Raw genomic sequence first — 17,600 nt, forward strand, 5'->3', positions numbered from 1 at the left:
TGGTGGTGGGCATGGTGTGAAAATGTACAATTGTCGAGGTTTAAACCTGTAACCCCAAAGTTACGACTATATAAACCAAATTTACCTCAATAAACATAATTTCAAAAATAAAATATTTTTTAAAAATCATGCAAAAAATTTGAAGAAACAAGTTTTAGAAGACTACAGCTTTGCAATGTTGGAATAAAAGTACAGATGTGCCTAGCATGCCTCTGTCAGAGATGGATATATTATAAAGCTAAAGGAGTTTCAGGATGACTCACTAAAAAAGGAGATAGCTACTTCTTTAATCATGAGTTCTATTCAAACTTTCCACCTTTAATGAAAGCAGGATTTAATTTGAAGTAATGGAATAAGTTGAGAAATCTGGGGACATTATGGTAAGAGCTTATTTCATTTCCCTTGCTCAGAAATTTCAAGTAATGATTTCTACTGAATTAAAACTCTATGTTACACTTCAGGAATCTCTGTTTTGCCCTTTTCTACTATTATGATTCTCTATTATTATTATTCCAGCCAAGTGATTCCATGTGTCAGTCTCTGCTTCTCAGACATACAGAATTCTCTTTCCTGGAATGACATGCCAACTTCTTATTATCAAATAACAACTTACCCACTATTTAAACAAACATAAAAGGATTCAAAACTATGTTCTCTTTGAAAATTTTCCATAGTTACTTTGCCTAACTTTAAAGATTGAAATTATCCAAATGACTTCTCTTTCATATTTGAGTACATAGGTATTTTTATATTCTCTATTCAGATAGTTTTACTTGCTTTGTGTCCTTCTAAGCATTTTGGAGGCAAAAACCAAGCATTCCTTTCTCATAACCTACACCCAGTAGGTCTTGGCAAATGCTGTTGATGATCTGTTTTTCTGTGACTAATCCTAAAACCTTGAGAATTTGCATATAATAAATGAGTAAACATTGGCGATAGCTGTGCTTAATCAAGTGCAAAAAAGGAATAGACTTCAATAAGATCAAAGAAATGAATTTTTTTAAAAGATTATTTATGCATACAAGAACTGGGTTACAGGCCAGAGATGCGGCGGAGTGGGGGTGGAGGGGCGGGGAGGGGGAGAGAATTCACCAGAGACAGAGTGGGTAGCAGAACAGGCAGATCTACTGAAATACACTGCTGAGGGGAGCAGCGGGCGAGACAGTTGAGGTCTGTTGCACTAAGTGGGTTGCTCTCTGGCCAGCCAGGGATCGAACTCGTGCTACAGAGGCTGCAGATTACTTCAGAGTGTGATGTTTAACCCCTTGCGCCACCAGGGAGGCCTGAAATGAATATTAATAGTCGATGATTATATATTAGCGTCTTCCAAAAGTTAAGACAGAATTTTGGAGTAGAAGGAAATGGAAGACTCATTTTCTTAGCCTGAATTCCCCAGAAAGCAGGGACTTGTATGATGCTATTTTATTAAGGATTGCATTCCCAGGGAACAGGAATGAGGAAGGGAAGGCAGGAGAGACAATAGAAGAGCACAGAATACCCAACCAAGCACCTGTTGAGCCAGGACCATCTCCAGAGACCCTGTAGAAAAGACTATTTCTCAGACCGTCTGACTAGGGGAGGAACAAGGAAGAATCTGTCTACTTTAGTTTGCTTTTGGTCAGATTCAATAATTCCCCTGCACTTCTGGGTTGCTGGTGAGTAGACCACCACTCAGTAGGCCCTCACAAGGTCTAGTCCTCAGCATCAACCCTGGAATTCCCATTGTAAAAGACACATGGTATACAGTAAAGTCATGAGCCATGGAACCCTGGGCCATCCCCACACAACAGTGGTTGTTCTTTATATTGAGTTAGTCATGGCAGGCCCCTCTGACGCTGGAATAAGTGACCAGAGATCATGGAAATAGACAACACTGTGAGGACTTAAAGGGAAGCATACAGGGTATCTTATACACTCACCATTGCATATCCTTGCTCAACATGCAGTCACTGAAGCCCAAATTGGGATGTGCTACAGAAAGATCGTATTGCTTAATTAGTGGAATTGAAGGGTCAGAGGCTTTCTGCTCCCTACTTGGTGCCTTTTTCTTTTCTATGCCATTTTTCTAGACATGAAACATACAACATATGTGCACATTTATAGCTCATTCTCTTACATAGAGCTTTAAATGTCACCTACACTTAATGCCTACTGATAAGCCCAGCAAAACATTGCTTAGGATGGCTTTTTTGTTGTTGTTTACTTGGTTTTCTCCACCTAATGAGAAAAATAAATCAAAAATCAGATACCATGAACTCAAAGAACAATTTCAGTTCCATGAATATGCAATCTGAGGCAACGAAACTCCAATTAGTGTTAAACTTTCAGCAAAGAACTTTAAGAAGTCAATGGTCTACTTTTGAAAACAAGAATATTTAAAGGCCATAATAGAAAACATGTCTCTCCCACTTACAAGTGATAATGGCTTTTGTCAAGTTCGTATACATAGTGTTATTTATGTCTGAAATTTGAATTAAAATGCTGAGTCAGATCTGACATGACTTATCTGAGAATAGTGATCAGAATGAAGGTATCTCCACAGAAGGATTGACGTGTTCTAATTCAAGATAATAACATAATTGTTTCACTCTCACAGCAAAGAATTACAAAACAATATGCTTATGTAACACTAGGTTGAAATTTTTGATGCCTTTTTAAAGGAATATATTCTTACAACTAAGAGAAGAAAATAAGATTCAACCTATGTTTCATTTTAAACCTCATTATTTTGAATATCTAATTTATAATACAGATTCAGTCACAAGATTCTAAAGTCTGCTGTTGTTGTTTTTTGTGTTTTTTTTTTTTAACAGAACAAAGTGTTTGTGGTAATGATTTTGTCAGGCCTTATGAATACAAGCTCTATCATAACAGGTATTTAGCTTCCAGCAGCACTATTTTCCCTAAGACTCATGCATTTTTCATTGTCTAGTCATTCTGAATTTAAAGTGGATAGGATGTCCTGTTAAATGCACAAACAAAGATGAAAATGTATATCGTAGTCTCCTCTCCATTTCTGCTACTAAAATTATAGGAACTATGTATCCTATGTTAGAATACATCTGGTGTGTTGTTCAATATACTACATGAATAACCAACAGCTCCCTGTGCAAAATTCCACCCAGCACCATATTTAGCAATATTTTTGCAAGATAGCACCTTACCAGGCTTGTTCAGAAATGCACTAGAAAATAGCTTATTAATATGTGTCTTACTGACAGATGGAGTACAGTAAAAACAAGGTTGTTTTTGTCTTTTAGAGCTGGTAGTTTTTCAAGATAAGATAGGCAGCCATATTTCAAATTTCTAAGACTTTGCCCTTTTTATTTATAGCATTGTTCACTCATAAATTCCTCATTCAGTCATTCTGTGTTTGTTGAGCATCTATTTCCTTTCTCTTTAGCTCTCCTCAGTACACTAAGACATAGAAATGAATCAAAGACATTCCCTTCTTTCCAGAAGCGCATGCATTCCATAATATGTGGACCATAAAGAAAGACAGGCTGCTACAAATGAGGGCACTTACTTCAGCCTTGGGAAGCAAGGAGTGACCAAGGGGAGAGTTTTGTTATTTATTTATTTATTCATTCATAATATATTAGCAATATTGTTTACAAGGGGAGGTTTTTGGAGAAGATGATGCCTTAAGATTGTGAGGAGTTAAGAGAAGGATCCACAGATTTGCTATGGTGTCTACCTATGGAAAGAAATAGTTCAGAGGGATAAGGCAACAGTAAATGAAATTATTAAAAATATCCTAAAACAGAAAGTAGTAAGGAGAACATTCTATGAAACAAATCACCAAAAGGATTTGTTCTGTGGTTATATATAAACAACAAATGATTTGATGAGAGGAAGATGGTAGAGGAGGAGAGGAGATATAATAAGCAGAGTAAACAGCCTCATTTGTTTGTATTTTTATTCACTTATTTGTTTTGCTTTAGCGACTCTAGTAACTTAGATCAGATGTACAGATTGCAACAGCTAGAGTAAGTATCTAGTTCTCTACAGTTGGGACGAGATTCATGAACTAATCTGATAAAAGACCCCTTCAATTCCTTCCTGTTTTACATGTTGTGTTTATTACCATGTCCAATAGAACCATAATTTGCATTTTCTATCAAATCAAATCAGTGGCAGCTGAATGACATGGCCACTAATTAAAAGTCGAAATTGAATACAGCAGATTTGTTAGGCTGGAGAAACAAGAATAGGATTGTGTTATGTCCCATTGAAAGGCATGCATCATAGTTGTCTTGGTGGAGAGTTTTCACCAGTTAGTCTTCATCTGCAACTTTGTCTACATTTTCCACAGAATACTTCTGGAAACCAGTCACTTAGGTTGCTAGTAGCACTGTGCTCTGTGCTTTCTGTGAGATCAAAGAGGATTTATTATTTTTTTTTTTTGGCAACATAAGATGTTATAGCTTAGTAATCAAGAAATTGGGATTTGGAGTCATATCATCTAGTTTCTATCCAAAGTCTTCCCCTTGCTTGCTCAGTGACCTTGGTCTGCTTGTTTTACTTCTCTAACCATGTTTACTTATCTATAAAGTATAATAATAATAATATCTGCCTTACAAGGTTATTGTGAGGATTAAATAGTAATGTAAGTGTAAACCCAGGACTTGGCATATAGTAAGAACTTATTAAATATGAACTATTATTGTAACTTCACCTAAACTGGCTCCATTTTTTGGTACATTATCTGGGAACCGTGCTCCAAAGTCTTGATTTTATTACCTTCCCAATGACGATGAGGGCTGCCTTTCCTTTCTCTTTGCATATGTAGTGCATGGCGTGTAGAAAACTATTATAGCATAGAGAGTAGAAAGACTAAAATCTTATTTTCTAGTGTAAGTAACCTATCTTCTTCTTGTTTTTGTTCCTTGGTTTTGTTCAGGAAAGTCATAGGTTATTGTCAAGGTTTCAGATACCATGGTTGTAATTTAAGCTGCTGTAGGAAATACCATATCACAGGAGTAGATTGCAACCTTCTATCCCTAAGAAGATGCAGCATTCTCCAGTAGACTTAATGCCAGGAGCAACTCTAGAGTGTATCAACTCTAACTATCCCTGTTTCTCTTCCACTTAAATAAGTAAATTTTTATGTAAATCATCAAGAGTGACCCAATGAGAGGTTAGTCATTAAATCACTTAAAACTAATTTTAAGATCATTTTATATGCTATCATTTAACTATCGCTATTATCGTGTTATGAGATGACTAGACAAACTTTTCCAAGAAGTTTTTGAATTCTTCAAAATACTTCAGAGTCAACACCTTTATTTTTCACTTCCTGTCCACTTAGTCACCACTTACTATCCCCTCTCTGAAATTCTGTCCTCTTCGTTTGCATGTATTGTTCTGGTTCTTCCAACTCAGCCAAAACTGGTCTTTCAAAGACTGGTGGTGACTACAAGTCATCTGTCATCAGTCTTAATTCTCCTTATCTTCTAAGTAACTTTAAATATCGCAACTATTCCCTCCAAAAGTGTCTTTGCTTCCTTGGTTTTCTTGACTCCAAGAACTGTCCTTGTCTTCTGAGTAGGCCTTTAGCCACTCTGACACCAGTGAGGTGCCTCTTCTTTTCCTTCACCCCCATCTAGGTTGTCCCATGGATTTTTTCCTAAGCCTTCTTATTCTCTCTCCTGTTCTTCCTTCCTCAGTGATGCCATCTATTTCCAGTACCTTAGCCTTCATTATTATGTATATAACTTCCACTTATTTATCTCCTGGTTTACTTCTCTATCCAACTCTGATTCCATATTCCTAATACTGTTAGGTCATTTGAAAATCATTTGGCAGCTCAGATTCAGCATATCAAAAAAATTATCTTCCCACTAAAACCTACCCCTCATCATGTTTTTTGCTGGTGGCTATGACATGTCTCTTAAATCAGCTTAAAAACCTTTGAGTGAATTCTGATGCTTCTCCTTACCTCTGCTTTTCTTTTGTATCATTCTTTCACTTCAACAAAGCTGTTCAGTAGTGCCTATTCCTGCTTCTGACTGTCACTGAATCCAGCCATTTTCCTCTTCTTCTGAATGATATTGCCCAGCTATAGATGCACTAAGCAAATTGCACATGCTTCACTATCTGACAATGGAAAAGTGTGTAAAAATAATAATTACATTAGAAAGATATAGAAGAAAAGGCAGAGCATCCCAGGGAAGAGAGGACAGTCAAGCCTTTTTAAAAAGAGTGATATATGAGCCACATCTTGAAAGATGACTAGGAGTCAGATTAACAAAAAAAGAATGAACATTCCAGAAATAACAACATGTGTAAAGGAATGCAGGTCAAAAAGGCCGACTCATTACTGAAATGCAAGTAGCTCTATAGAACTGGAGCTCTGACTTCAAGGGGGATTAATTCAGGGGAAGGATAAGGTAAAACGCATTAGCTGTATGAGCAGAAAGGAGGCATTTAGTGCCTTGTTTCAATTATCTGTTTCTGTATGACAAACCCGTGGAAACTCTGGGCCCTAAAGTAAAAACAACCATTGCTTATTTCTCACAGTTCTTCAGGTGGGCAGCCATCCCTGGGGATAACCCATCTCTGGTCCGTGTGGTGCAAGCTGGCAGGAGGATCCTGCCTCCACTGGGCAGGAGGATCCAATATCCTCGCTTACATGTTTGGTGCTTCAGCTGAGGTGGCTGTGATATCCTGAGTCTTTTCCTTTTCACATGATATTTCAATATTCACTAGTCTATCTAAGGATTCTTTACATGGTAGCTGTCCTAGGAGGGCAAAAAGAGGAAGCAAAGCTTTTTAAGATTTACTCAGAAGTCTCGTGGCAATGCCTGTCACTATATTTATTGGTTGAAAGGAGTCACAAGACCAGCTCAGCATCCAGAGAAGGAGAAAGAGGCCCCACCTCCTTTCGCTTGGAGCAGCATTAATGAATGGGAAGAAATGCTGTCAGCCATCTATAAGGTTTCACTGTAGGATTTATAGCAGCACACTTATATTTTTAACCTTTTAGTTTAAAAATTTCTCTTTGATAACCTCATAAAGATTTAATTCAGGGGCTGGGAACCAGTGCCTAAAAATAGGGAAACCAATGAGGAGCCCATTCCAATGTTATATATTAACCTATGGAAAGTCTTTTCTGTGGGTGCATATGCCTTGCCACACTAGTTATTCCTCATGGAAGAAAATGGGATGAATAAAATGGGATTAATACTTTTTTTTTTAAAGAAAATATTATCAAGTTATTGCCAGGACTCTGGTGCCCCTTCCAGGAAGATGGATTCATATGTGCCCTGAGGAAGGAAATACATAACACTGCACACCCTCTGCCTGAAGCTTTTTTGTTTAGAGTGCTATTTCATGCTTATTTTATATACTGTTTCCATAAATAAACCAGGGAAGTAGGATGAGACTTTCAAGGAGGGCAGAGCCTGCTTTGTAAGTGCAGAGATATTTCTGTATCAGAGCAAGCGGGTCCATGTGACCATAAAACCCACAGGGATATTTTATTTCTATACAGAGTGACTTACCTCTACCATTGACTTACCTCTACCCCACTGCAGTGGTATACAGGGATGGTGCCTCTGGAAAAGCCTCAGAAAATATTCACAGAATTTGAAATATTTTATTACACCAACTCAGCCACTAAATTTTCTTCATGAATAACAACTTCAATGTGTAATCAATTGTAACTTGAGCTGAAGAAAACCAAGACTAGTGCTTGTTTATCAATGCTTCCTAGAGGAAACTGAGATCCAAATTCTGGAATGAAAAGGATGTGGTCCTCCTGGACTTTCAGGGATTTGTATAGCCCCTTCATCCCAGTGTTCCTGTATCCAATATTCTGATCTATAAAAACGAGTCTCCCTTTTTGGCATAAGAACTGGTGGATAAGCTTGGAATATGGCCCCTCTTAGTCAGTGTTAGGTGCTCTCTTGGGTCTCTGAACACTTAGTCAACACTTAGTCATTGGGCACCAGTATGACATTCATTTCCCCCACGGGCTCAGGTGCGGTGGCTGGATAATGGGATCACTCAGAGAATCTGGCCTCCAACCCCAGTTTTGCCTCTTCCTCCTTTATGTGACTGAGCAAATTCCTTATCCCCTCTAAACTTTGGTTTCTTCCCCTAAAACTTGAATAATAATTGTACTTTCCTCATAGGACTATTGTGATAGATTTTTTTTTTTTTAAATGTCTTTAATGAACTTAGCCCAGGCACTGGCACAAGTGTTCAAATAAATTTTCACTGTTATTGTTTAAGTGGACTTCCTGTTGACCTTTTCTGTGTTTCTCTTTATTTCTCAGGGAGATGCTAATCTCTGTTGCTCTGGGCCAAGTGTTATCCCTCCTTATTTGTGGAATTGGTTTGACCAGCAAGTACCTGTCAGAGGATTTCCATGCCAATACACCAGTCTTCCAGAGTTTCCTCAATTACATCCTTCTTTTCTTGGTCTATACCACCACACTAGCTGTTAGACAAGGTAAGCCTGCGAAAACATCAGTGATATAAGAGCCTGTTTTCTCTTTTTAAAACATCTAGAAGAATGATGAGCCATGAGTGGATAACTTTTTTTGACTTACAACATATTAAGACAATTCAAAACCCCAGATTTCACTTTTCTATTTTGCTGTAATACAGCAAACAAAATGAATGAGTACGTCACAAAGATTTATTCAAAGTTGTATGAATTCAGTGGGAAATTGGAAGTACATGTGTAGGCAAAATTGTACCATTTCTCACTATTTGAATTCCTATTAGCATTCTTTGTACCCCTCAGATATGTACACAGAGTGCACTTCTGGAGACAGGAACAGGCCTGGTTGCTGCTGTCCTAAATAACCTAAGCCTTGAGGAGTCCAAGAAAATTGCAAATATATGAGCTTTGAGAGAATGATGTGAGAAAGATAAAATAGTAAACACAAACAACCTGTAATAACAAAGGGAAAAAGAAAAAAAACTACCACAAATGGTCAGGTGAGGTGTTCTGTCCAAATTTTACATAGCTAAAGCAATAAAACAAGTCCTCAAAGAGTCATTGCTCAAAAAACATTTTATGGAGAATCTTAGGGACTTATCTCTGGAGTGTATTTTTCAGAGTCTTATGATTATATTACCAAATTTAGAATGAACAGTTATCTATGACCCAAAAATAGCCAACAATTTTCCCCGAATAGTAACTGTTGGCTGTAAATATGCATTGAAAAATAATTATTAACAGGTTGTACCTTTAATAATAAATAAAGGTACATACAAAACTATAAATATGAATCCTAATGGTCATGCTTTTTTAGAACTCTTCTAAGAACTACTTATCAGTGTTTAATTTTTACATCTCCTTATTTGGATTGTCATCCAATATAATACTGCCTGACGAATATGATTTGGTTCGTACTAGGTTTGCTCTTAAGAGAGAGAATGAAAATAAACAAGTTGGTACTGAAATAGCAGTTTAACTTTGGATTTATTTAAAGTATTAGAAAAGCTCATTTCATTTACTTCTCAAAAATTGTTATTATTGGTGAATTTTTCTGAAACTTAGTATCAGTATTCATAGTTAATTTAAGAATATAATTTCAACTAATACCTCAGATTCCAAAATTTACAGATACTGATTTTCAGCTTTATTCCCTCAGTGTGTTTTGGAAGTTTATGATTTTGAACACAATAAATGCTGTCTCTAAAGGTTATGTCCACTATTTTACCCTTGGTGCCTCAATGAAGGAAAGGACTCCTGCAGTGAAGAAATGAGAGAGAGATATATTTAGAAATTCAGTTATGAATCACTGGTGACATGAGGAATGTATAGTTTGGCCATATCAAGAAGAGAGCTAAGCAATTTAACTTAAAACTCACTTGGTGAAAGTTTGAAGCACAACTTAGAATTATTAAACAATAGAATCATTTGGCCCAGTGAAAGAGTATAATTAAAAATTATAAAATTGACAGCAACTTTGCAAGATTCTAATTTTTACTTGAAAAGCATTTTTTAATTATTTTTAAAAAATATTTATTTATTGGGCCTCCCCGGTGGCGCAGCGGTTGAGCGCTGGGTTGCGAAGCTGCTCGCAGCCTCTGCGGTGCCGGTTCAATCCCCGGCTGCTCCCCGGACACCGGGGGAGGGTCCCACATGGCGCGCAGACCTCTCCTGCCGCCCGCTGCTCCCCTCAGCAGTGTACTTCAGTCCTTCTGCCTGCTCTGCTCCCCGCTCTGGCTCTGGTGAATTCTCTCACCCTCCCGAGCTTCTGACTGTACCCAGTGCTTGTATAAATAAATAAATAAATAAATAAATAAGTCTTTAAAAAAAAAATATTTATTTATTTATGCCTACAAGAACTGTGTTATAGGCCAGAGGTGCAGGGGCGAGAGGATTCACCAGAGACAGACTGGGGAGCAGAACAGGCAGATCTACTGAAATCCACTGCTGAGGAAGCAGCAGGTGAGACAGGAGAGGTCTGCTTGGCCATGTGGGTATCTCCCCAGCCAGCCAGGGATTGAACTCATGTTGCAGAGGCTACAGATAGCTTCATAATGCTGTGCTTAACTCCTTGCGCTACCACGGGGGCCCTTTTTTTTTTTTAAATTAAGATAACATTAATGTGTTAAGACATGAGCATCAGAAATGCAGGCTCATCTCTCTTCAGGTGTATGTTACAGTACCACATCCAGATTGTAATATTACCCCCCCCAAAAAAGGGTGCATAAAAGTGGTGAATTTATCTAGAGATTTTAAAAACCAAACAGCCTGTACTATAAGACGGAAAATTATAAGTAGTATTTGGGTTCTTGTCCATCTTCCTTTACTAGAGTCCAGCAGTTTGACAAAACCTGTATCAGGAAAACAATAATATCAAGTTGTTACAAGAAACAATGATTTTATGGTTACATGTAGAGACAGAAAGCTTGGAAAACTAAATGCAACAAAAGACAGAGGTTAATAATGATACCTTCAATTTAGCCTTAATATGCCAGCCTCTATGTATGTGAATGGTCTCTCTCATTCTTTCAATCAAGGCAATATTATTATGGTCCACAGTTTTATAAATAAGAAAACTGAGCCTCCACCAGCATCAGAAAACTGATCCAGGCTATAAAACTCAGAAAAGTAGAGGCCTATTATAGACCAAAACTGTGTGCTTTCCTACCCTTGACTCTCATGTAAAGTCCAGGGGAGGCAGGCGGAGAGGGCTTATACACTTTTGAACAAAAAAGAGGGTTCACCCTTGAATTTTAAAATTCCAAATAAGAAGCCAGCCTTGGGTGCAAGGTCTAGTGAGGTACAACAAAGATATAGGAGAATGTGATCATAAATGAGGTCAGGCTAGGTGGGCAAGGGAGAGGCACAGCAGGAAAGATTCAAGGACTAAGAGTAGCAAGATTCAAGGACTAGGTCAGGCTCTTTGGAAAGAACATTTGGAAGGAGGGCCTTAGGAAATTCTGTCAATCCCAGTCAGTGATGCAAGAATCAATTTCTAAAATGTCCTATCTGTAGATTTTGCCATTTCCTCAGATTATCACTAAATTTGCCGGTATGTCTTTATTTAGATGTTTATGTAGAATGTTTGTTTGTTTTAAGCTTCATCTTTAGAAGTTTTAATAGTCTGGCATTAAGCTAACATCTGGAAATCAACATAGTAATTACATTAATTTTGTATAAGCTGATTCAGTACTATGCTCGAGAGACATAATAATCTCTTTCCACCTGCACCTCAAGGTTTGAGAGGGAATAAGCAACAGAGTAAAGAAGAGAGCGGGAGAAAAGTGAGGGAAGTGCTCTCATAGCCACAGCTTCTCTTCTTTCCTGGTGCTCCCTACCCAGTCTCCCCAACGACTGCAGTTTAGGACTGAGCAAGGTGGCCATCTTCTCTGTTCTCCCAGCCTAGACATCCCTTTGCCTGCCAGGTCACCATGCTAATATGAAGAGACCTTAGGCCACACAACAGTAAGAAATTAGACTCGGGAATGTATTTCTAAAACAAATCTAATTTTTCTGATTTTAATCATGCAACTTCTAAAGTGGCTCTTGTATGTTAACATAATATGGTAGATGCAAGAAACCATGGTTGAGGTTGTTCCAAAAGCCTTGTCAGGTCTTGACAACAAAGTTAAACTGCATTCTTATATCAAATTTGCAATGGACTAATGATCAAAGACTCTGAAGCAACAGTTTTTAGTATAATCCCAATTTAAACTGGAGGTTTGAACTTTATTCTTCCTCCTTAAAATCATTGTATCTTGTCAAACAAATATCACCTACTTCTGAGTTAGAAATAGATTTTCTTCCAGATAGTTCTAAAACTCAAAAATTCATTGTTGTCATAACAAGCTTTAGTAATGCAACTTTGTAGAAAAAATGGACTTCAAAAAACTTTTTCCATTGACATTGTATTCAAGTTAGGTGTATTCAAGTTTGGTGAAATTCAATTTAGGTGAAATTTAGATAGTTTTTACTTCAATAAGTCCATTGAAACTACTTTGAGAGGTTATTCAGGCAATTTAAATGTACCCATTAAAGTAATTCCTAAAATCCAAACTCAAGCTGGATGTACAAAGTAGGGTTTTGGGAACTATAAAGAAAACCTCACTCTGTTGTGTCTTTCCTTTACTCTCATATTGCTACCACACATAACCATATTTCTGACCCACGTGAATTACACCAAGTAATTCTGCCGTATCACTTGGGCACCCTACAACTTAACTCAACTCTGCTGCTTTCTTCCTGGAGACAGCATCAGATTGCACACGTTAAGGACTCGGTTCTGCAAAGAGTCCATTCAAGTGCCTATCTAAAGTTCAGGCTGTGCTTCTCACCAATTAGCTATAAATCAAAATTTCCCACAACCCCTTCTCTGGTTTGATTAACTTGCTCAAGAGCCTCAGGGACTTAGGAAAAGAGTTTACTTACCATTTTTTAGTGTAGTGTAAATGGATTTGATAAAAGATATGGAAGAACTTCCAGATTGAAGGGATGCAGAGGTCTAGGGATAGGGGAAGATCAGGGAGTTTCTTTGCCTTCTCCAGGCACATGGTTCTCCCAGCCCTTCATGTGTTTGCCAACATGTCAGCTCTCTGAAAAAAACACTTTTCGGGTTTTTATGAAAGTGTCTTCACATTGGCATCATCTATCATTATCTCCTTTTCTAGCCCCTCATCTTTCTCAGAAGAATGGGGTGAGTGCTGAAAATTTCAAGCTAGCCTTGGCTTGTTCTTTCTTCTAACCATCGCACATTCAGGACCCCCACAAGAGTTGTTTCACCAGAAAAGAAGAAATTGCTCTCACTCAGGAAATTCCAAGTAATTTAGGACTCTGTGTCAGGACCTAGGGTCAAAGATCAAATATTAGAACAAAAGATGCTCCTAATACTCTTATTATTTAGGAATTATAAAAGTTTTAAGAACTCTCTAGGGATATATATTTTTTCCTACTATTTTATTAAAAAGATAACTAACAAAGTATAGTGGAGTGTCTAAAAACTGAGGGATTAGCCTAAGAAATTATTAAAAAAAGATTTTCTCATATCTATTTTTTTTAATATTCCATGTAATGCTAAAATCAGGAAGCAGAGAAACACAAAATGCAAAAACTATAAACAAGGGAAAAGAACAGGCTGGATCCAACTAAAACCAAACCAAACAAGCTCTTGCATTGTGATGTAAAAGCAAGAAATGTAACAGACTTTTAAAAATAAAGGTGAAAATAGAATGTATTTCTTACCAAGAAAAAAATGTTGTTAACCTTTCTACCCACAAGCTTCTCTTATCAATTATTACAAGAATCTCACTGCTCCCCAGATCTACTTATAGCAGTTCTTAAATAATAGATAGCCATGTGTCCCCTTCTGGCAGTTTTAACTTTTGAGTATTTATAAACTATAACATTTTTAAATAGTTGATAATTTCCTCATTCTTCTGCCATATTTTTTTCAGTTCTCACCTCCCTATTCCTCTTTGTTTTCCCATCAATAAATTACTAAGTGATATGGGCAAAGGCAGGGTGCTTAGGATTAAAAAAAAATATATTCTCATTCCTTGTTTTCCTCTTTAAGTCATGGTGATGGGGAAAAAAATGGTATCAGAAATGACAGCATGAGTAGAATGAGAAGACTGCCTTTTTCTGGAAAGAAAATAAAATGTTGGTACCACTGAGCATTATTAGATAGATTCCTGGTGACTGCTTCTACAACTTGTGCTTTTTCATTGAAAGATAATTTTATAAGCTCTTCCAATTTTGAATAAAAGACAAGCTTCCAGCTAACAGCAATTTCATGAGTATGCCATGTATTTTGTATTCTAGCAAATTCTTGAAACATAGACAATAATGTGTTTACTGAGTTATTTATATTTCTTTTCATTTTAAAGATTTATTTATTTATTTATGCATACAAGAACTGGGGTACAGGCCAGAGGTACAGCGATGACAGAATTCACCAGAGACAGAGTGGGGAGCAGAACAGGTGAATTGACTGAAATACACTGCTGAGGGGAGCAGTGGGCAAGACAGGAGAGGTCTGCTGTACCATGTGGGTCCCCTTCCTGGCCAGGGATGGAACTCATGCTGCAGTAGCTGCAGATTGCTTCATAGCACTCACTCTTAACCCTTGCGCCACCTGTTTGTTCAAGTACTAACAGAGCTCTCACAAAAAAATCACCACATGTAATCCCTTGGAATTTTTCAAAGAAAAGATACTGAAAAATAAGCACGTCTTGTTCTTGTTAAGTATTCTCATTTGGAACACTAAAGTCCAGAAGACGAATCTGTATGTCTAGGTTCTAATTTCACTTCTAAGTAAGGAGGCTGAAGAGATGAAGTCAGATTAGGTATTTCAATTACTTACCCTGTCCCAGCCCCGCCTACCCATTTTCCATCTAGAGCCCTCAAGCAAGGCAGGAGAGATGAGAGGAATATATGAAAACACAGCAACCTTGACTACAAACAACAGTTAGTACAATTCATGGCCCCATGGTTCATTCCCACATGAATGTCCTTCTCACTATTTGTGCCCAAAAGGTATATCCCGCCTTTTGGTGGTGGCTGGGGAAGCATTAATCAGAAGATAATTGCTGCATTTCCCAACCCAAGACAGGCTTCATATTTCTTTTCTGCAGAAGCACTACACCTCTGCAAACATCTGCAGGCAGAGTTTTGTCATATGCAGTCATCTCCTCCTCATTATTTGAGACTCCCTCCTCTTTCTTTGACATCCCATGTCCTTAGCTCAGGATATATACCCTTTCAGTATGTCTCATTTACTCTAAATTTAAAGCCATGTAAATTCTCCATCTGTATGTAATTAAATTTGGTCTTTTTCTCCTACTAATATGTCTGGTGTTAATTCGCTTGCTCCACCAACCTCAGAAGAACATAGAGGGCTGGGGAATTTTTCCTATGCTCCCCTGCAATTGTCACCTGAAGATCTCACCGCTCTAGTTCTGTTTTTACTTTTTCAGCCTCTGTTAATCTTTGCCCTTGCCTTTGTTGGAATTTTCTTTGCTACTTATCCTAGGAAGTCAAGAACACAAGCCAAAGCAGGGAAAAGAGTCAAAGCAGGATCCAGGATTTTTTCAGAGTAGTACCTTGAGTTTTGCTCACACACGGCTGTTTTCAGTTCTCTGGATAACTGACTAAATTGCTGAAGTGAAGATACTGTTAGTGAATTGGCAGAATAAAAAAGCACTTGGCAAATGTAAATACTGAATTATAACTCCCTGGGGAGTTCTGGGGGAAATATTACTGTCACTTTAATAAGTGTAGTAAGGTAATATTCATTGGAGCCTCTTAAAAAGCCTCCCATGTGGGAAATTACTTTGCAAACCTTCATTCCTACTCCTTGTCAAATTGCATTTATTTTCACTTCTGAAGTATGATTGTAGAGTTTTAGCACCCATAATATAAGAAGGTTGTACCCTAGGGATTTCTGGGATGAATCCTTGTAGTTTTTTCACAGGAATTATATTTACAAGGGAGATGAAAAGGGAGGAGGGAGAAGAAAAGGGGGTGTGTTATACACATGTAGTATGTCTTACACATATACTATGAAACTGGGAGCAAAAAATCTCAAGAGAGAGTTAGAATTCAGTTCTAGCAAAACTGCCTGCCAGTATGCGGAGCAACTGGAACTCTCATAGGCTACTGCTGGGAATGCAAAATGATACTCGCACTTAAAAATTAAACATTTTCTTAGAAAGTTAAAGTTACACTTAGCATATGACCCAAACAATCACATTCTTCTAAGAGAAATAGAATCATATCCACACAAAGAACTTGTAAATCTCTATTACAGCTTTATTCATAATCCCCAAACTATAAATAACATAGACACTCATTCATCAGTTGTGAAGGGAAGAACAAAAACAAACTCATACAATGGAGTACCACTCAGCCATAAAAAGGAAAAAAAACTACTGATGTACGTGATACACATTAATCTCAAAAGCATTATGCTAAGTACAAGAACCCAAACACTAAAGCTTTCACTTTATATAATTGCAAAATGCATATTAATAAAATATTATGGAAAAGACAAAATTATAAGGTCAGGAAATAGATCAGGAGCTGCCAGATTCTGGGGATTTGAAGGAGAAGACTGACAACAAAGGAGCACCAGGGAGCTTTTGGGGAGATGGAACCATTCTATATTTCTTCACTGTTGTAGAGATTGCACAACTATGTATTTTGCCAAAACTCTTCAAACTGTACACTTCCAAAGGACAAAATTTATCACATTTAAATTATATTTCAATTTATTTGGTCAAAGACAAAAGAAAAGAATGAAAGAGAATTGACTGTCTACTGTCACTCCATGGTTACAGAGATGAAGTAACATAGAAGACCAGTTTCCATTATGTATCTATTTTCTTAGTCACTTGTAGTAGGAAGCACCATTAAAACTTCACACTTTGTTGTGGCATGCTTTTAGACTACAAGAATGAGTAGTTTCCAGAACAATTTATCTACTTCAAGGAACTTGCTAGTGGGACAAGAACTATTGTTTATCAAGCTCTTAATCCATTAAACAATGCAAGAATGTACACACTTTATACCTAGGCAATGCTTACAAAGCAAATTTGCACCAAATCATTTTTTTTTCACAGTTTTAAATAAATATAAAGCATAGAATAGTGCATGGAATGGAATGTTGTGCTGGAATGGCTGAATCTCAATAGAGTGATACTCTACAAAGAGCATTCAATATCACTTAACACAATAAATTACTAGTAGATTGAAGGAAAATGACACTAATACACAACACCATCTTTTCCTCTTAATGAAACTTCAGATAAGTTCCTTCTTACTCTCTCCATCAAACCCTCCCTCATTCCCCATTCCAAATACCTCATTAATGGATAGTCTTCTGATTCTTTCATTCCAAATAGGATATAAGCTCAGAAGGAAGAATTGTTTCCCTGTTCTATCTGGAGTCCATGTTGACTGTTAATTCTGGAAATCTTTAAGCATTCATCTATCCATGCTGAGAGCTGGCATAGAACAATACTCATTCCTGGCACACAGCTCCAGCTTTCATGTGGGAGATTGAAGGGTGGTTACAAGATGATAACTGTATTGCCTGAAAAAGATAAGTCCCCTTCTGCCAAAATAGTGCTTTGTATGTAATTAGTGTAAAAAT

The 17,600-nt window shown here is 37.4% G+C and overlaps 1 protein-coding gene across 2 annotated transcripts in view; it reads left to right on the forward strand.

The window, feature by feature from the left end:
• Nucleotides 1-17,600, forward strand: part of SLC35F1 (solute carrier family 35 member F1) — a 348,022-nt gene that overhangs the window by 210,220 nt on the left and 120,202 nt on the right. Inside the window, exon 2 of one of the 2 annotated variants that reach the window (XM_054699129.1) lies at nt 8,283-8,458. In XM_054699129.1, coding sequence (XP_054555104.1) covers nt 8,283-8,458 — 176 coding nt within the window. Of the gene's footprint in view, nt 1-8,281; nt 8,459-17,600 lie in introns of those variants that run through there. The other variant, XM_054699130.1, reaches the window with a different exon arrangement.

This window comes from Talpa occidentalis, unplaced genomic scaffold (genome assembly GCF_014898055.3).
Source record: "Talpa occidentalis isolate TD23 unplaced genomic scaffold, MPIMG_talOcc4v2.1 talOcc4.2, whole genome shotgun sequence".
Classification (NCBI taxonomy): domain Eukaryota; kingdom Metazoa; phylum Chordata; class Mammalia; order Eulipotyphla; family Talpidae; genus Talpa; species Talpa occidentalis.